Source organism: Ammospiza caudacuta, chromosome 2, assembly GCF_027887145.1.
Source record: "Ammospiza caudacuta isolate bAmmCau1 chromosome 2, bAmmCau1.pri, whole genome shotgun sequence".
NCBI lineage: Eukaryota > Metazoa > Chordata > Aves > Passeriformes > Passerellidae > Ammospiza > Ammospiza caudacuta.
This window is the reverse complement of record NC_080594.1, coordinates 6,622,951-6,644,428: the sequence shown is the minus strand read 5'-3', so window position 1 is coordinate 6,644,428 and position 21,478 is coordinate 6,622,951. Positions and strand designations below refer to the sequence as shown.

The window sequence follows — 21,478 nt, the reverse complement described above, 5'->3', positions numbered from 1 at the left end:
AACATATTATGAAGCAGGTAACATTTTTGCTGAGATACAGTATGTATATTCAATAGATTAAATTTCATTTTGTATTAAACATCTTGTCCTTCTGGGAGCTTCTCTTCACAGCTGGGATATTCAACACTTTTTTGTAATTTTTCTTTCCCCCAGTATTTTGCAGAAAGCAGGGAAATTGGTGTTATAAAAAGTGTGACACAAAAAGAAGCAGGTGGGAGCATTAGTGGCTGTCTGAAAATTACACTTTACAATAAAGCCTCCTGCAGTGCTTAAGAACTACCCCTTTAGTGTTCTGTAAAATGATCACATTGCTTAATAGGCTCAATTCAATAATTGCTATTCCTCTTTTTTAAGCATCCCTTTTTTGCAGTGTTTACCCATAAAAGTGCAGAAAGTACAGTATGAAAAACAACTGCACGCAGCATTTTTAGTGCTCGTTAAATCCATTTTGCATGTGTATGGCTTTTGAAATAATTCTTTTCCTTGCTCTCAGGTGGAAACACATGCTAAAATATAAAAGGCCTGTGGGATAAAATAATAGATAAATTTGAAATACAGAGCAGGTAATTCTAAGTACTAGACTGCAAGTTGAAACATGAGAAAGAAGTTTTGGGAAAGGATCTGACATTTGGCCTTTTAGATACTTAGATTCTGTAGACAAGGGTTTAGCTACAGTTGCACATAAAATTATCGAGTTTTTGTATCAACCACTAGCAGTAGAACACAAAAATGCACATTAGTATAACTTTCAGTGTAAATCATGCTGGTTATACTGATTATGTTTCACAATTCAGGAATTTGTGTAGCAGATGCTATGTGGAACCACCTAATGTCACAGGGAGCACCTGCTCATTGAATATCTGTGTTTTACCCCACATTTACAACAGCAGAATACCTTGAGAACATGTATGTGGTATAAGCTAGCAGGATAAAGCACCCTCCTTCTAGAGGAGCTTAACACTGCTCTTTGATGAGCAGAATCTCAGAAAATATGGAGATAACAAGATAAAAGTGTTTGTGGTTCTGACAGGCATGACAGTAAACAGGTAAGAGACATAATAGATTGGGTTAATTTATTATTAGACTAGCAAATTATTCATTGTTTGGCTGAGCTAGTCTTTGCATTGCGAGGAAGATCTTGGAGATTTCTCAGACCTGAATTTGGCTGGTTGAAAATTTCCACATTCATACTGTTCTAAGCACTAAGGTAAACTGTCTCCAAAACTTACATTATTTAAGAGCTGAGCAAAGACTGAGTCTGAGATTTGCAGTCTTGCACAGGAAAATGCTGCTGCAGAGTATTTTCCTCCAGGGGCTGCAGGACAACCCCTGCTCCTGCACCTGGATCACCTCATTCCATTGTGTTGGTTTATTCCTGCTTAGGAACAGTGGATTGGTCACTTTTAAGATGGAATTGTATTGGTCACTTTTAAGATGGAATTGTAAAGGTTTACCAAGGGTTAAGAAGTGCTGGGGGGAGGGACTGTGAGACCCTGTGGTAGGAGGGAGGTAAGTGGGAGTCAGATCAGTATTTCTACTTACTATTGCTTTTTGATGATGATATTTTGTTGGATTTGTTTGTTTGTGGGGGGTTTTGTTTGTTTTTTGTTTTGTTTTTACTTTCTATTGCCCTCAAATATTCCTAACCTACCTTTCTACCTTGTATACACAATTTCTAGAATCTTCCAAAGGGGGGACACACAGAGGGAGCTCTCAGCATAATTTTCATTCAGCTCATTCTTTAAAAAGTATTTATTTGCTGTTTGCACCTAGAGGCAAAAAATAAAGTCTTAGCAATTATATGGTAATCAACATCAAAAAGGGGAACTACATAATTGTGAAGAATCTTGTTAAAAAGGAGTTATAAGGGGCAACTAAGAGAATTAAATCTTTCCAGGCAGCCTGAGGACTATGTTAGAAAAATAAGAGTTTTGAACCACAGGGTCAATACATATCACCTAGCAGAATCCCTTGAGAAGAAGAAGTTGGTGAGGCTAAACAGAAGAGAAATCAAAGTAATAATAAGGGCAAAAGCTATAATTTGAAAAGCTGAAATTGTTTTCCAAAGGAAAGTGAAGATTCTTAGATCTTGGCAGATTAAATACAAAAATTCAGTAAGGCAAACCACCAAAAAACCCAGGAATATTAAAGAAATAGCTAGAAAAGAAACTTGAAAGTAAAAGTTGGAGTTTTTAAAATTAAATAACTGAAAGATTCTCAGTACATTTTTAACTGAGAATCAAGGTTTACAGAGAAGCCAGATGGATTTGCTACATCCATGTTTTCTGTGGCAGAGGAAACTGGGTACATCAAAGACTGATTCCCTCTTTTCTCAGGTGCTCACCAGCAAGATTTAAATGGGCTGTGGAGGTGGTTATGGAACAAACAGGCAGAATGAGCAGTAGGAAGTCAGCAGGACCAGAAGGTTTTACCCCAGCATTCAAAGGGAATTCAAGGATGAGATTGATGAATTATGAACTGTGACTGGAAACTTAATGCTTAACACCACCTGGCTGGGTCAGGACAACAAGGCTTCAGCAGAGATCCCACAATCCGTAGAACTGACATCTCAAATCCTAAAATTTATAAAAAGGACTAGAAGTAGGAGACATCTGAATTAAAAAAAAAAAAAAAATAAAACAAACAAAAAATGGGGTTTTAATTCCCTTTTCAGAGGGAAAAGTCCATTTGATAAACATTTTTTAAACCATTCTTTAAGAACCCATAAAATTCACCTTGTGGCAGCCTATTTGGTATAGAAGGGAAACATTGCAGATCTTTCCAAAATTGTAAATGGTACAGAGGTAGTTGTTAAGGACTGCTAGTTCATTCTCTCTACAAATAGCAATGTTTAAGTGTAAGTCAAACTAATAAGAACCAGCTTTGTTGCCAAGCAAGGACATAATTTTTCATAAAATGACTGGTAAACTTTGGGAATTTCTGGTCGATGGATATGACAGATGGTGAAAATTTGCAGTAATTCAAGGGAAAACTGCCTAAGTTCACGAAAAGGCAAGTCCTTGAGGTTTGCAGAGTATTTTTAAACTGTGCTTGGTATCAGAAATGCCTGAGATCTGTGCTTGGCCTGTTCCCTAGACATCTGCTTCTCCCTGGTGTTGGAGATAAGGGACTGGGCTAGCTGAACTTTTTGTCTGACTCAGTACAGCTGCTGCTTCTCTGCTAAGCACTGAACATAGGCTGTTGTGGCTTGCTGGGACTAGAAGCTAATGGAGCTGGAGCCCATGGAGAGCTTGAGGATATCTCCTTTACAGTGCTAAAATTATTACCATGAAGGTACTAATGAATAATTTTCTGTGTGAGAGAAGTTTGTGTGAACTAAAGCACTCCCCTTTGTCTGGAGATAATAACACATCTGGGAAAAGAAAACAAACTTCTCTAAGTAAATAATGCTTGTCTCTTTTTCCCTTTATTGTATTACCATTTCAGAAGTTATTTTTAAATGCAAAAGAAATTGACACAAACCATGGTATAGAACTTAGCTATGAAATACAAATACTTGTGAGTTCACAGTGTATTATTGTTAGGTTATTGTTACATTATCTTGAAAACATAAAACATTTTATTATTCATTATGGTTCAATACAATGTGCTTCAACATCAGCTTTTTTTGACAATGGTGAAAAAATAACTGAGGTACAAAAATTTTATGGTATATTTTCATTCCTGTGGTGCTCCTATAAACTGTTGTGTATAGCAACAAATATTTACTTGCTGAGAGGACATAATTCAACAGAAGATCTTAGAAATGTCATTGCTGTGGCTAGTTATTAATGGTTTCTTATCTGGTGAAAAGAAGATATTTTGCTTCATCTCCCAGACTTCATGATGTTCTTACATTCAAGAAGTGCATACCTTGGTTAATGAGGGTTGGTTCTGAAGTCCTTGCTTGTCATCCAAGACGCAGCACTGGTGCTTTTATCAGCTCTCTGGGTGTTGTCACTGCACCTCAAGCACAGGAAGGAATTTTAGTTTAATGAGGCTTCCCTTTGTCTTACATCAACAGCAAATGATTTCAAACAAGTAGTATTTGGACAAGCAAATAACTGTGAATGAGATTTTCAACTGTTTACTTAATGGAAAAAGCGGAAATGAATCAGCCACTCTTCATTTTCCTCTTTGATTCTCATGCCAGCAAGCATTTGACCTTAACTCAGAAAGCGCAGCTGGCGTTTCTTAGATGGGATTTCTCAGCTTATTGTAATAACAAAGTTTCTTGTGAATGTTGGGACACAGTGAAGGCAAATTCAAAACAGTGCAAATTAGGCATGTGAACATCCATCAGTGTGGCAGCCTGAAATATCTAAGCAGTTGAAAATCAGGATTTGTCAAAGGGGGAAAAAAACCCTCGTAATAATATTTGCTCATTAATTCCATTATATACCCTTCATACCTCAGCTGGAATTGAGGATATGACAACAGACATAATGAAAAAGGACCTGAAAATGTGGTGTGACAGCAGTTACTGCCTGCTTCTTTTTTTTTGCAGTCCCAACCATTATCTCTATGTGGCACTTCAGCATAACTATGTAAACCAGGCTATCTTAAAAAATGTACCTTAATCTTGTAACATGAAAATGCAAAGCATTTAAAATCAGTGGTGCTGAAGCTCTTTCTGCTATTTTTTTCTCTTTTATTTCTGATAAATCACTGTTTTCCTCAGTGCTTGCTCCCCTGGCAGGGGATGCAGCATGCTTGTAAACTGCTGTGAGGAGACACGGTGTTAGAAACAGCTCTGAAGATGTGCCAGATGAGATGATGTTATTTTCCTCTGTTCTATGACATGCACAGTAACTAAGGTGTGCACATCCTATCATTATGCTTTGCTGCAGCATTCCTATCCCCAGCAGTACTTCATTAACATTAAGAACATAGTTCCTGGTTAATCCCAGTAATTTTCAGCAGCCATTCTGATGCATCCACTTGAGCACCATATTATCTTAATACTGCTGACATTTGCATGTCTTTGAGATACATTTTTTCCAGATACTGTCCATTTAATCCATGGCAGTTTCCATCATTCTTTGTTCTTATAGTCGTGCTGTACTTGCAACTGTTGAAAAAGAATAATCTACTAATTCTTCAATAGCTCTAAAAGGTTAAGAAGGAATCAACAAGGTGTAAACAGCAGCATAGAAAGCGCAAAGATTTAGCTGTTTCAATACTGACTGAATAATTAGAAACATATAGAGTTAGAATTATAGTGAAACCAGGCTATTGAGATTTCAATATTTAATCAACAATTTTTCATCTGAATAAAATTGTTACATGCCATTTATCATTTTGGCTGTAGTCTGACAGGAAAGAAAAAGCCTTTAGGAGCAGCGGTAAAATATTTAAGGAAGGTTTGACAATTATTCTTTAATATTCACTTATCTGTTTATAGTTTCTCCTCTCTTCCCTTCCCTGCTCTTATCTGAGAGTGTAGGTCTTAGTTTCTGAGACTGAAAGGGATTTGTCTTTGTAATTTGCACATCAATATATGGCACCAATCCCAGGCAGAACAGGGGAAGGGCGTATATTATCGATGTGCTCCAGCTCTGATCCAAAGTACTTTCAGCTCCAGAATTTTACAGAAGCTTTCAAGGCATCATTGTTTTTCTGTGAGTGGACCTCACTTCTTTCCCTGTGTGAGATTGCCTGGCCATCAGTTTGGAACTTGGCTCTGCTGGATTTCCATTCTCTGGATGAGGGGGCAGCTTCACAGTTCTTCTAGCGCCTTCCCCTACTACAGAAATAAAGGAGATGCACCTTCTAGAAGTCTATATCCCCTTGCTTTCTTGCAGTCTCCTGAAAACAAGGCTATCACTTTTCTTTAATTACTGATATGTCATTTAGGTGTGTCTTATCCATTGCCTGTGAGAGCTGCTGAAGGACTGCATGGCAGATAATGCATTGTGCATCCCATTGAACAGGTGCAGTATTGTGCAGTACACCCCTATCAGCCTTCAGTACAACAATTCTGATACAAAACCAGCATCCTTGCTGCTTTATAGGAATTGGAAAACACCTTATCTAATCTGTGGCCGACTGCAGGCCAACCTGCAGATGTTTCCTGTGAAGTGTTGCCTACTGCTTTGTCCTTGAGCTATTGCCAGTTAGCTCACAGTGGCCATCCCTTCTGAAAGGCCTCTGCTCCCCAGCAAGTGAGGCAGGATTTATGACCTAAGATTGTTTAATGTGGTTTGGGTTTTTTTGCTTGCTTGGTTTTTGCTTTTGTTTTTGGGTGTTTATTTTATTTTTTATTTTTTCTCTGTCCTGCTGCTGTACTGGCTTGCACCTCTCCTCCTGCCTTTTTAGCCTCAGGAATCTTTTTGAAAGACATGTTATACTTCTGTGGAGGACTTTTCTTTTTTCCTGGTTAAAATTTAAAAGGAATATAAATTATTTATAAACTGGTGACATAAAATGAACAGTATAGCCATACATACCATTGTTTTTTAAAGACAAGGTTTTAAAGCAGACTTCTTATTAAAGCTGTTCACAAACTGTAGAGGTTATAGTGTTCCCTCTGAACTTAAGATGTTTTGAGCCTCAAACTTTAAAATACATATTAGAAAAAGTGTGGTTATTAGCTGCCTACTTACTGAAAGTGTTCCAAAATATTTGGCATTTTGATTTGAACTACTAAAAGTGCATTGAAATGCCCAGGTTTTTTTTCAGATTTATTGTGGAAAAAAAATTTAAAAAAATGAAAAAGTCAGTGCCTATTCCCTGACCTGATGGTGCATTTAAAAGAGGATTAGCCATCTTCTTTAAGGTATACATAAGTTTAACAGTATTCTTCAGTTTTGTTTGCTCCTAAGTGATGGCCTGGCCTTGAAAATCTGGAAGTATGGCAACGTCTTCCTCCTCCAGTTTTTGCTTCTAGATTCATAAGTGATGGGAGGCATAAATTAATTAGTTCAGCAAATTTTCCCTTTCATGGATACAACTGCTTGCCTGGTGTAGAAATTTCTGGATAACTAATAAAAGAGCAGCAATGCCCAATTTGTTGTTTGGGAAGATGATCAGATTAGAGAAATAAAAAAAAAATGGAGGAGGGATGAAATGAGACACCAGAAGTTTGACATCAGCTGTAGTGCATGACAAATGTGGGAGAGATTTGTGTGAAATAGCAGAAGGACAGATTATAGGTTATAGGATGGCAACTCCTTCCTGTGGCATCTCCCTCACAAACTTTTGTCTGGTTTGCTTTTGTTGCTGGGTTTGTTTGTTTTTTTTTCTTTTTAGACAGTGTTTTTGTCCATTCTAGCCTTCCTGCTGCTTGCAATAGTAGTATACAAGGGATATTTCTGGTGCAATTCACCGATAAGTTGTCTTCTGATTTTCACATAAGTTCTCTTGTTGATCTGTCTCATGACTATGAGAAAGCCATTCCCCAAAATGTTATTCACAGCAGGGTTTTTATACTTCTCTGAGAAGATTGTGAATAATACTGGAATTAGGTAAGAAGCTACACATATATATGTGGATTAGGCACTTTTAAGAATATTGATCTGATATTGCCTTGCCTTCTTGAAAATGACTAACAAAGGAAATGGAGGTTTCTTTGGGGAGGGAGTACATGATATGCACAAAGGGAAAAACTGGAGTTAAGTAGCTTCAAAGAAGTTACAATTATAATGGCTTGATCAGTTGGGAAAATCTCTCCAGACAGGGAGCAGCAGCATTGCACAGCTGTGTTAAAGGTGGAAAGCCTTATGTCAAAGGGTGCCCTGGACTCTAAGGGTACTAAAGGATAAAAGGAAATGGATTATCAGCCTGATGAGAGGAAACACATAAAAGAAATAGAATTAATGCAGAAACAGAACAGTCAACTTCCCACAGGCAAAGGTTTTAGACCTAAAAGGAATCTTAATACCAATTGCAAGGAAATATTTGAGTGTACATAGGAGGAAATATGAATATGAGAAATTACTCTTTTACCCTCTAACATGATATACTTTGTATCTTTGGGTAGAAGAATAAATATATTTGCTTTGAAAAGATTCGTGATGCAATTTAATCAGTTGCTGTCACAGTCTGCTGAGGGATAAGGACTTGCAGCTGCAAATTTAGTCTGTCATATCAGCATGGTTAGCACCTGTAATCCAGCAAGGGTGAGAGGACTGCCTGATTTATCCAAAGCAAGATCCAGGCAGGGAGGTCTGTCACCTAAGTAAAGTTGTGATGAACAAAGCAAAGGCTTTCTCTATCTTGGACAAAAAGTAAGGAATGAAGAGTGTTTGAGCTTTACCTGGTTTGGTTTCTTTGTTCGACTGCTTGCTTTCCTCTACTGCTATATCTTTCTCTTTTTTTTCTTTTTTTAGTGTTCTCTTTTTTTCCCTATAAATGATGAATATTAGCACCATTTGAGATTTGTTTACCTCTTTTTGTTTATTATTTAAGCACCTTTTTCACATAATACACTTCAGCTGTCTTCAATACCTCTTGTTGTTCCTGTTTTCTTTGTAGCTGTAAAATCCTTTCAATTTTTTATGATATAAAAAGTTGAAATCTGTATTTAAGTGACAGCTCATTTTTTAACACATTTTGGTAATTAAATTCTTGACCATTTAGAAAGCATTAGTATAGGACATTATAAATGTTCTTAGGCTACATTATGCCTGCTGAGAATGCTTAAAAGAGAAAAGTAGAAGAAAATATAATAACAGTCAATTCAGATGTTCAAAGCTTCTTTCTGAAAAAAAACAAGGGAACTTTATGAAAGGTACTTTGGATATTCTTTACTAATTCTACTGCTGAGAAAAACACTTTGTGAAGGTTACTCAGGTTTTGCAGAACTAGAAAATCACAGAGAGTTCATATCTCATAAAATAAAATCCATCTACCCAAGCCTTTTATGAAAGGCTAGAGACTGTGGATATTGATGTTTTTGATAGATGTAATGCTCCAAACCAGCTCATCCCAATATGACTCCTCAGACTGAGACTTTATATAAACAAGAGGTTCCCCCAGGGTTGAGACTTTCAAGTGGGTGATTAACTGACAAAGCTAAAAAATCCAATTTCTTGATACAAAAGAACTATAAGTTTCAAGTTAATGAAGCAATCATTCCCTTAGATGACTTTTAATACTGCACCAGTTTTTCAACAAGAAACACTCTGATAAATCTTGTGATACCTTTTCCACTACTCATTTGAGCATATGCACTAGATTTTGTTTTTTATGGACTTCAGTAAATACAAGTGTACCCCTGTTTGGAGAACTAAAAGATATTGTTGGAGAGGGCCCTACTCAAAAATATGAATTTATTTTTATCTTGTTAGTGTTCCTCAAATTCTTATTCTTCTTCTATCTTTATTTTTACCCACATTGGCTACAAAATTTTGACAGGATGCCTACATACCCAGTTGGATGAGAATATCCCCAGTGAAATTGTAAAAAGGTGGCTTTGGGGTTTTGTTGTTGTTTGGGTTGGCCAGGGTTTTTTGGTGTTTTTTGAGTGTGATCTTATGGAAATGAAAAGGTTATTCTGTGCTATTATAATGGGTCAGTAAGTTGTCTAAGTGTTGTTTATTAAGGACTCAGTGAAGAACACTTTGTACATGACCTTTCTGTGCACAAAAATTAGAAAAGGGCAACAAAAATGCATAGAGCCAAGATGTTTCAAGTGAAAATGGATTGCATTGCCTAAATTCACTTTGTTCAAAAAGAAAATGTATGTCAATATGTATAGATATAAAACATATAGATATATGTATAATATTTAAATGGAGGGTAAGTTAACTATTATAGTTATATATAAAGATATCACTAGAGAGGAGGATTGTAAGAAAGCACTCAATCACTGTCCTTGGGTTAAGAGTGGAGAAAGAGAGAAAATTGCCAATGTTGTCTTAAAATACTCCTGTGTAATTGCAAAGACCTCGGCTAAAAAAAAAATTATATTAATGTGGAAAAATATAATTGTTGACTTTCATATTATGTAAACACTTTTTGAAAATGTAAGGCAGTGCCTAGGTGTTCTTTTCTAATCAAGAGTTTTTAAATTTTTTTTTTCCAACATCTTTCAGTTTGGCCCTACCTTTCTCTCTGACTGGTTTTGAAAGAAAGGGTTTTCTACTCTCAAGGCCAGAAAATAGTTTTACTGTATTTACCATTTCTTTGTTCGGTTACTTGTAAGAAAAGTACCACAATATAAAACATGGACCATTGTGGAACTTCATACCAACTTTTTTATACCTTGATTTCAATTCTATTTCATTCTGCTGGAAAAGAATACCAAATTTTGTTGCTTCTGTGTCAGGTTTTGAGGCTGACATGAAGACCGTTAACAAACTCAGATTTCAATACTAAAAACCTGTTCCTTTTCCTATGGCTTTCACTGAATGCAGAAATGGAAGGTATTGTTTGTACAAATATCCCTGTTTGTTCCAGTTCAAATAAGCATTGATAGTGTTGGGGCAAGTCATTAGTATTTTAAAAAAGCTTACATTCTGCATTGTTAGGGATGTATGCAATAGAGAAAAATGTGCAATATTGGGAGTACATGTTTGCCAGGTGTTTTAGCATGTCAAAATAAGTATGCCTTTCAAAATCTTGGGTAAGAGAAGAAACTCTGTCTGGGTCTGCAGATGTGGGCAGGTTTCAGTAGGATAAACTGTGGGGAATTCACACTTGTCTGTGCCTTTTGACAGAGAAGGAAAGCTGTTTCAGGGTTTCAGCTTTGAACAATGAAGGTACTAAGGCAATTATGAAAGAATACCAAGTGTGCTCTAAAGTTAAGATTCCTTTCCCCCTTTTTTTGTGTAGTTTTTTTCCCAGCTGATAGTCTCAGAAGGTATCAAATTCTAAAAGAGAAAAAAAGGGGAGAGACAAGCCTGCTAAGTTTCTAGGCTCTCATAAATTACAACAAGGTTATAACAGGAAGGAGTGCTACTTAGCATGTCCTGCAATATTCATTGCCACTTCTAGGAGATCAGTGAACGACAGATAAAAGTAAATACCATTTTGCATGGCAGGTAGGGAACTCCCAGAATTAGTTGCTACAGGAGGTATAGTTGGTGGACATCATAAGCAGATTCTACAAGATACTAGAGACATTCATAGGCACAGGTCTAAATAATAAGTGTATGCAAAAGAGAGCAAAATATGTGCCCTGCAGCACCCCTGACAGGATGATTGCTGTTGCTGGCAGAGTGCAGGAGGAATGGACAGCACAAAATGGATGTACTCCCATGCTTCCCTTAAACAGCCATCCTGCTGCTGCTGATCACGGCAGCGTGATGGCCAGGGTGCATGGGCATGTCTCATGTTCTTAGCTCACTTCTGCCTAACCAGTGAATTGTGTAGACCAAGTGTCTCAAAGCTTCCCAGCAGTGCGGGCAGAATTTAATTCCGTGGCTGTGACAGAATTGCTGCTTTAGGCAGTGCTGAGGTGGAGGGAGAGCGGTGCCCGGCCACCAGGATGTGTTGGCTCTGGGCCTGCTGCCCAGGACTTGCTCTGCTGCTGCCAAAATACAGCACAGGATGGCTGAATATTCACTCTGGATTAGCAGCTTCCCCAACACCCAGAGAATGCAGATCTGCCTCTCTCTAAGCCCTGGCTTTTCTGCCACACATCGTTTTGCAACCACAGCTAAGAGCACTATATAAGACGAGAGTTGGTGTATTACAATGTGACAGAGCTCCCTGAATAATTTATATCTATGCCTCCATTTCATACTTATTTGTTATCCTATAGGTTTTCCCCTAGGATATGCCATCTAGTTTCAATTTAAAACCTAAGTTCCATAAATTACAGCTGCACAGAAGTTGCTTTAACACGCCATTTATGCAGGTAATGGTGCACATTGTAGCAGAAGTGTTTCAGAGTCCCCACTCCTGGGATTGCAGAGCCACAGTAAGCTGGTAAATGGGAAACAATGAGGAGTTGGCCGGAAAATTGAACAAATCCACCTTAAAATATCACAGCAAATCACACCTTAATGCTGGGAACTCTGCAGGGTAATGTTTCTACATCAGCATGGACATCTGGATTCCCTGCTTGCATTAAACAGAAAGAAAGTGTGTACATTGTGCACCACATGTGTGTGGATACCAGTTCATAAAAATGAGTTTAGGAAGAGGATTAAGACATATTTATGGTAAGGCATAAATAAGGCCCATCACACTATCAGCTCTTAATCCTTGCTTTCATTTCTGAGCATATGATTTTCTGGAAAAAATCAAAACTCTGGAGTATAGCCTGTCTAAATACTAAGTTTGACAACACTTTAACAGGGTGTCATCCAAAATATTACTAAAATCTGCGTAAATTTATTATATTTCAGAATAAATACTTTTCTTTAAAGACTATTTTGAATTTTATAGAAGTGCATTTCAGAAAAATTCTCTCTGTTTACATGAGTTGCCTAACTCAAAATCATGTCATTACAGCCATTACAATTATTTTTCTTTTTATGAGGCCACATTTGGGCAAAATTCTTTTTCTTAGCACTTATTATATATAATAGGCCTTAAACACCTGCTTCAAATTAGTGAAATTAAGTGTTTCTGTAGTGCTACTAGTGACTAACCTGGCAACTGCTAATTTAATAACAGTATATTATATTTTGGTTTATTACTGAGTCACACAACTGGCATGTTTGGATAGAGATTGATATGTGGCTTATGCTGCACAAAGCTACAAGCAAGGTAGCATTGAATCCCCAGGCTGTGAATATCCTGCTGAAGTGACTGGTGTAACAGGTCCTCGATGCTCTGTCTGCTCCTTACATAGACAAGATTCAGTAAACCAACCTTGCATTCCCAGTTACCACCCTGTCTTCTTGGTGATTTCCCTCATGTAAATTTGGAAATATACCTTGTTACATGTAAGTAAAGGCTGTGTGCCAGTAATAAATACATCCTGCTGGCTGCTAGGCAGATCTCATGGGCTGTGGAGCTGCTTGAGAGTCTCTAGGAAGGAGTTAGTGTGCCTTGCCTGAGGGAAGGTGTATATGAACCTTCAGGACTGCCAGTTCCCTTCTTTGTGGTGCCCTTCCCTTGCCTGGGGGATTACCATCACCAGGGCATTGCCTTTGGCCTGTTTGATGTGAGTGCATCCGGCAAAAGAGAAAAGGTTTCACAGGAGAAAATCCAGGATTTCAAGTTAAATCTTACATTGCTTGTGATGTGAAACAAGGAATTATTTAAGGGAAGGATGAAGAAAAGGTGGGAAAAAGGGATGGGCTGTGACACAATGCAGCAAGACAAACAAGTTGAGGTTGTGTGTAACGTGTTACTTTGGGACTGATATGCCTGGTTCAGGAAAAATACTCAGTGCATTCAAGTTCACTTGTGAATATGAATTGCCTAAGAAATTTAAGAATCCATTTTCAAACCACTTAGACCCACATCATCCTATTTGCACTTACCTTGCCAAGCACCTGTGGGCCCTGAAACCTCACAAGAACTATTTTTTTGATTTAGGAAAGATCTTAGCCTGTTGCTATACGATTCTGCTTCCTTTTGTATTTTTCTTCTTTCTTATTTCTCTGCTTGTTCATTCACTTTCTTTAGCAGTTCATATCCAGGATGGTAGGGTTGTAACAATGACAGTTCATTAGATCCAGTAATTCAAATATTCTTGGGGTGGAAGGTGACTGTTCATAAGTTGCTGATGATGTTATTTCTGCTGTACATGTTGCATGTATGTGTTTCACGTGTCTAAATAAATGCCACACTTTGATCCAACAGGCCAGAACCAGTACTGTGGACAAAGGATGGTGGAGAACTACCAGATCCAGAGAGGATGGTTGTCAATGGCAGAGTTCTAAGCATCAGCTTCCTAAACAAAACAGACAATGGCACATATCGATGTGAAGCAAAAAATCCCATTGGCCGGAACAGCACGGAATATGTCCTGATAGTACATGGTGAGTGTGCTCTCCTTGGTGCATTCCATGCATATTTAACATTTCAGCTGATACAATCAGGTTCTTATGGCCATGATGGAAAGAATAGTAAGAAAATGTGTATAATGTATAATTGCACTTTTATTGATGCTATGATCTAGCGATGGGGAGCTTGTTGTCTTTCTTTTATGACATGCCTCTCTTCTTACAGTTTAAACAAAATGTATTCACTTCTGCTGTGAACTTTTTGCTAAGTAAGCACCTGTGAAAGTGTTTTGCAGTTTGTGGGTACTGTTTCATAAATACTTGCCTCAGGCCCAGCTCAGATAAAGCTGGTTACAAAAGGGTATATGAAGAGAAATAACAGACAGATGTGTGCTAGAGGTTTTCTGCTTAGCTTTTTATAGACCAGCAAAGACAGGACATTGAATACTTCACACAAGTTAGATTCTGCTCCTGAGAAAATTCAGCTCATACAAGTTAGCTGATATCACAAAGCCCCTCATTACAGTCAGACCTCAAAAAACTTTGCCATGTCCTAAATGCATTATACTACTTCCAATAAAATGGAAGAATATCAAAGTTCACAATAAATTACAATTGATTTGGGGTTTTTTTCTTAATAAATAATACGTGTCATGTGAAAAAGCTTCCTTCCATGAAAGGATTCCATGATCATGAAATAGATTGATATAACTCAGCTGTAGGTGAAACTATAATATAAAATTAGAATTTGCCTTTAATACAGCCTAGCAATTTGGATCTAGGAGCCTCAAAACATGGTGTTCTCCTATCAGAGGTAGTTCCTGGAAGTTTGCCATTTCCATAATTTGAGTTTTTATATTAGAGAATATAGAGGCAGGACCTTCACTTTAGTTCATGATTATACTTTTTCCCCTCTTTTTTTTAATGCAATTTCTTATAACTATGACAAAATAAAATGAAAAAATCTAGTGTAAATTTTAGTCTTTAAATAGACAAGAGAATTATGTAGATTTTATTTGCTCATTATGAACTCAGTTACAACAAGAATACATTTCCTTGGTGGTTGTAAGGTATCAGAAACATTTTTCACTACAGATTTACCTGCCTCTAGGTATTTGGCATAAAACTTCTAGTAAGTGCTGCTTTCAGTAATGAGATATTTATTGGCACTGTTGATGAAACATCATTTATCAAAAGAAGCACTTAGGTTACTTTTCATTTTTCTTGAAGTTCACGATAGTTTATGTAGAATGAGTGACACAAATAAGGAGGAGTTCTTTCCATGAGGAGCACAGAGCCTGTACTGCTGCATGAGTATTTCTGCATTAAAGACAAACAGAAAAACTAAACCCTCTAACCTCTATTTACGTTGTCTGCTACAAGAAGAGGAAAAGAAAAATTGTCTTTTGCATCCCAGAGGCAGTGGTGTGGTGGTTGTTGGCTGCAGGCACAAAGTGCTCTGCCTTTGATGAGGTAACGGCTTCTGCACTTAGCATGTGTTGAAAGTTCTGTCATTTGTGTTTTCTGCCCAATTTATTTATGTCATTATTTCTGAAAATATGGCCTTTTATAATGGGGGATCTTCTTCCATCAGCAGTGGCTCTGCAATAGAACTGTATCAAAGAATATTTCACCGTTCCCAGTCTTGCACAGTGGTGTGTCCCCTGGTGATCTGATAATCTTGCATCAACTTCCTGGCAGTCTGTAAAATCATTCATTATCAGAGAGGCATTTTGTTATGTTTGGCAGCACATTAGGCATGTTACCAGGTTTAGCTTGCTCATTGCTGACCTTTTCTGTTGTGAGTACCTGAGTTTTCCTAATTGCATTTCTGCAATTCCAGCGCTGGAACTAGAGAAGGTAAATGTCAGGTGCTTCCCAGCTTTCTGAAACAATCAGAGTTCTGTGACAGAGCATGAGATGATGTTTAGTACTTAACAACTTACTGGGGTTCAGAGTTGTAAGGTTAATTTTAAGTAAAAAGGAGACTGACACAATTATTTTATCAAGTGTAGCACAATCCGTTGTATAGATAAATTTAAGCAGCCTTACCCCTTCTTTAGCTCATTACATTCATGAATGTCTCTAGTGAGCCATAATCCTCCTAAAATTATACAATATTTTTTCTCTCTCTCTCTGGGGGCTAGAAAACCTACTTTTTATCATTTTCTGAGATGCATCCTTCTATTTAATAGAGAATGTATTTTTTATCTTCCTAAATATATCTGGAAGCATCCTTTGATTTCTCATCCCTTCCCCTGTGCTTAACGTGTTGACGTAATTTTTTGTCCTACTCCTTTGTTAGAGCTCATTAATCATATGACTTCTTACCTTAAAATATCAGGTTTCTAAGACAAGGTACAAGCCAGATTTCCCACAGGAGCTTGTGTGAGGAAACAGGGGACATCAGTGGAAGGTATCCTCTGCAGAGGCAGGGAAGGGCAACATGATTCACAGCTTTCCTTTTCTTATATGTACTGTGATTTCCATGCATTTTATTCCTTTTTTGTTTTCCACTTCAACAGATTTTTATCTCTTTCTGTGTGTTAATGTTGTAACAGCTTCATCTCGTTTCTCTCTTTTTTTTTTTGTCTCCCCCTAAGAAATCCTCCTTTCAGTGATACTCAATCTACTAATTCTCTCGATTCTTTAAGTTATCTTCCTAACTCAGAGAGGGTTTAGGCAGCTTTAGAGTAGAGACAACATTGACCAGAAATGGAAAATATATTTTATCTTAATTATATATGATTTAAGAAAGTATGTATATATATTAATTTTACATACCAGGCAAAGAGTGTCTCATGCCTTTAACTGGACTGATCTAAACACAAAATTATACAGAAGAGTAGTATTTTTTTCCACTGTTAGGGGTGATGATGAGGTAATACTGTTTTGATGTTAACTGGTGGCAGAGAAAATAAATATTGCTGTTAGCAGATGAATGGAAATCTGTCCAATAAAATTAGTATCTGACAACATAAAAATTATTTTTAGAATTTTTTTGTATAATTAAAGAAACCAGACTTCAGAGAAATTGAATCTATTTGAATAAGGTTAAAGGCTTGGGCTATTAAATGTACTCATGCTGCTTTGCCAAATCAATGTGACTGCTAATTTCCTTTTTCTTAACATTTATTGTTAATAATAAATGTCAAAAAGTACTCTGTGAAGCAGGAAGGTGGGTACAAAGTCAGAGTTTATAGGCAGAAGCACAAAGGCAAGACATGTCGTTTGCTCAAGCATTTTTTTCATGCAGTAACAAAGGCAGAGGCTTTAATGCCTGTAGCTGTTGTCATTTCTGTATTCTAATTGGCAAGCTTAGTGCTTTAGAAGTGCACATTCTGGCTGGATATATTACACCCTTTCTTTGGTAATGGGCCCCAGGCAATTTTCACTCTCTTCCAATTTATTAAGAATTTTTGTTTACCTTTGTCCAAATACTAGTCATTAATCACCAGCAAACAGAGCAAACTGTCAAACTCGTGTTGCTCAACTCAAAAACATAGACTCTGCTTGCAGAGCTGCAGTAATAGCTGCAGTGATTTAGCTGGAGTGGAGGAAGGAGGTGCTCCATCATAATCAACTGAGGACACAGCTGCTGTGTTTGGAGGAGTAGTTCAGCACCTCTGGGTGCCACTGCCAAAGACTCAGTTCAGCACTGCCTTGGAGGGAGTGACAGAAGTCCACATCACTGAAACCTCCTCAGTGCAAACAGCAGCACTTGATCATTTACAGCCCTGTTTGAAACAGAGCACCTTGGTGAAATATAGAAAGAGTGGTCAGATACTGGAATCATTTACCCAGTGAGGTGGTGGAGTCATCATCCTTTGAAGAATTCAAAAAAAAGACTGGATGTGGCACTTGCTGCCATGATCTAGTTGAACAGTTAGAACATCGGCTGGACTTGATGATCTTATAGGTCTCTTCCAGTCTTGAACTTCTGTGATTCTGTGATATCCTGATATGCCAATCTACAGCCAGGCCTTAAATGAATTGAAACATTCAGAACTATAATGTGTTGTGCAGCAATTATATGGAAGAGCGGTGTGGAAATGAACATGAATCAGCAGCTGTAGATGGTCAAGGCAGTTCTTATTGTCCAGATTTTAACTAGGAAATCATTTGAGCCAGCAGCTTAGGATCTCTGAGGAATAAAAAGTGGCATGACATACTCCTTTGTCTTCAGCCTCTCAATTTTGTATTTTTTTTCTTGGGCAAGCAATATTTTGCAAATAAAAGCAACTGAAAGACCCAGTTACAACCTCATTAGATCTCCTACAATGTGTAAGACCAGAAATCCCACTGCACCTTTCCTAACTACAGCATTATATTCCACCTGCTTGTCCAGTCCCATTTCAAAACATTTGTCATCTTAGCTTCCACAGTAACCTGTGGCAACAAGATTCTGAATGTAGTTATGTGCGTTGAGGGAAAAGTATCCTCTTTTGTTTGTTTAAGCCTGGTGCTTGACCTCTTCGCTTTCCAACCTTACAAGTTATTTGGCCTCTTTTGCTGTTTGTGCTTCAAGTTTGGATTTAAAATTATATTTGCTACTCCCTTTAATAGATTCTCAAGTATTTCCACATTGGTCTCTACTTCTCATTAATTGTGATCTTAAACTGCATTTCCTGCAATTTTCTCCCATGTATCCATTCTCCTTCTTTCATGGTCTTTTTTTTTTTTTTTTTCCCTTTTTTCTTCATTTTTTGGTCTATTTCTAAATCTCTGCGACTGACTTACATATCTGGAACATCACTATGTTAAATCTGCACCAGACACCTTAGTTTATTAAATCCTACCTCCAAATATATTTATAGATCTTCACCTTTCATGCCCAAAAACACTTCCAGCACCATGCACTTCTACACCTGTATAAGATTTTATTTTTAAAATTGGTGGAAACTCTGTGGAATCCAAAACTCATGAAATTAAACAAACTCTTCTACCTCTATCTGTTATAGATTATTTTGTCTTTTTCAGTTCATTTTCCAGCAATCAGGTTTTTTATTCTATTTCATTTCTGTTTTGATGTCCTCACAGGGGGCCTTCTATTTCCTTTATTTCTTGAACTCACTTGTGCATGTCTCTCTGTAAAGGTAGAAACTGAATAGAGCAGAAAATTGAAAAAACCTGAGGAGGTGAGGATATATTCTGCTTTCTTTCAAAATTAAGCTAAATGAATAGGTAATAGATCTTTTGGTTTGCAAATATTTTCAATACAGACCTCTGGTAAAGCTTGCACAGTGTTTTTGGACAATTTAATAACCTTTATAAACATGTAAAAAAAGCCACATAAAAATTTTGGGAAGGAAGGCAGCATCCTTTTGGAGCAGCACACTCATCAGTAATCTTGGCTGCTCTCTGTTTTGGTGTTAAGGTCCTACAAGTTGAGGTGACTGGACTTTTTAAAAAGTTTCCTCCTTTAAAGTTTTCTGAGTTGAAGTGTCTCATTTATACACACACACCTCAGGCTTTCTTTGCCTATGGGAATGTTTTGCCTTTATGTGAACAAAGCTTGAGCTTTGCAAAAAGAGAATTGAGCAGAGCCATGGTGTGATGTAACAATAATAACATTTATAGCTGCAGTTATGGGGGGATTTGGTGAATAACCCCAACATTGCCCTTACAGCAATCTCAAGAATGTGAGACTCAGAAGACTTCTTCAGACTTAATTAGAAATTCACTGTATGTGACTATGTGTGCCTTTTAGTCTGGAGATTCTTCTTTTTTGGTGTCTTTGTTTGAATTAAAAGAAAGAAGTCTCCGTACTGAGTCCTTAAAACAGAAGTGAAAAGTTTCTACTATTCCCATTTTACATGAAGTAAAAATAAACTTAAAAGTACAGAAGATAACTTGTAGAAAAAAGGAGCCTGGGCTTTCAGTTGGAAAGTAAATAAATAAAAGCATGCTCATGAGTGCTTGCTCAGTCTCAAAAGCCTTCCTTCCCCCAAAGCTACCTTGTTCAAAGCATAGCCCATCAAATTGTATTGAAATACTCCAATTTTACATTAATGTTGTAAAATGAGATTAAGGCATTAAATCATTACCACAACATTAAAGCTGACTTTTAGTTGGGCTAGAAGAGGTGGTCCAGATTTTAAAGCACAATGCAGATGAATTTCCTGCAGTCAGATGAATTAAGAAATTGTGCAATTGAGCTTTTGTTATTGGGCTGAAGAAGAATAGTGTATAGTTGACATTTTCAGGTAGGAGAAGTCTGTCGAGAAACTTGTGGTGGAGTTGTTGGCTTAATTTTATGGATGAATTGTCCAGCTATTATCCCTGAACACTCTCAAGGCAGCTACTTTGAAATTGCTTTTTGTTGATAAATACTTGAATAGTGGGGTGTATGGTTTAGCTGTATGAACTGATCTTTCTTCATTTATGGTGACTTTAGAAAAATAAGATACAAATTTCTTTTCCAGATAAGCTTAAAAGTATTTTGGAAAGGTCAAGAAAATAACATTCCAAACCACACTAATACTTTTGAGGAATATGGTTGGCACTTCTACATTTTTATATTAAAATACTGTTTCTCATTAAAGAAAACTTCTAAAATGAAGTGAATTTTATACAATATATAAAAGATTTTTTTAAAATTTTGTGTTGGATTAATCACTGAAATTGAATGCAGACTACTTCAGCAGCAGGAAATCTCTCCTCAAGCCCTTTCACAAAGGAACAATAACAAAATACACAATATATCAATATAACCTTTAACAATATATTCTAACATGTAAAGCTCCTTCCTATTTGAATACATATTGTATATGTTCTAAAACTTGTGGTTTTGGATAATGCCTTTTATAAGACATAACTCTTGAAAATATTTGATTTTCTATGTGCACATGAAATGTGACATGATAGTTCTAATGGGATTTCTGAAAATGAAAAGATTGTGTGGATATACCAGTTATGTCACTCTTGCTTTTATGACTGTTTTGACTGACCTTCAGTACTGTTAAATTTATTACCACTGATTTGATGTAGTGGCAAAGATTGCTGTCTAATTTTTCACCTTTTGCTATTGCTTGTACCCACAACTTTCCTGAACTTTACTTCAAATTACCTTTTTTTTTCTTTGAGATGCCGGCTTGTAAAATCACTATGTCTATGAACATCATATGCAATATTCATGAAGAAAATATTAACTCAATGATTTCATTTTAGACTGATGATAAAATTATGATCTAACAGTTGCTAATTATCTTCTGTTTCCATCTAGATCATTTATTATTCAGGAAACTCAAGCCATAAAGACAATATTGAAGTGACTTAGTGATTTTTCTAAATTGAAGCTTTTCCTGCACCACAAGGTGGTGGAATGCAGATGAGGGTGTCCTGTCTCTGTCTTTCTCACATGGTGCTTCCATAACTTACCTTGCTTTTGAGGAACTCGGTGTTTGACTCCATTCAGGAAAGAAAATAGAACATGATCTAAGTGATACTGCTTAAAATGACCAGTGGTCATACCAGGTGATACATCAGAACTGTGCTTTGCTCTGACTGAGATTGTGAGTTCTCTTGGAGATGGTTGCAAATGTCTTGGAGGCTGAGAGGGGTAGGGAAAAGCTTCTGCAAATATGAATTTCTCTTAGTGAGTTTTCAGAACTTTTGTATCTGAGCCTTCT

At 37.0% G+C, this 21,478-nt stretch overlaps 1 protein-coding gene across 3 annotated transcripts in view; it reads left to right on the top strand.

Moving 5' to 3' along the window:
• The window catches only part of CADM2 (cell adhesion molecule 2), a 569,374-nt gene that overhangs the window by 494,085 nt on the left and 53,811 nt on the right, over nucleotides 1-21,478 (top strand). For all 3 annotated transcript variants that reach the window (XM_058825123.1, XM_058825124.1, XM_058825122.1), the window contains one exon: nucleotides 13,705-13,883. In XM_058825123.1, the coding sequence (XP_058681106.1) occupies nucleotides 13,705-13,883 (179 nt within the window). The remainder of the gene's footprint in view (nucleotides 1-13,704; nucleotides 13,884-21,478) is intronic.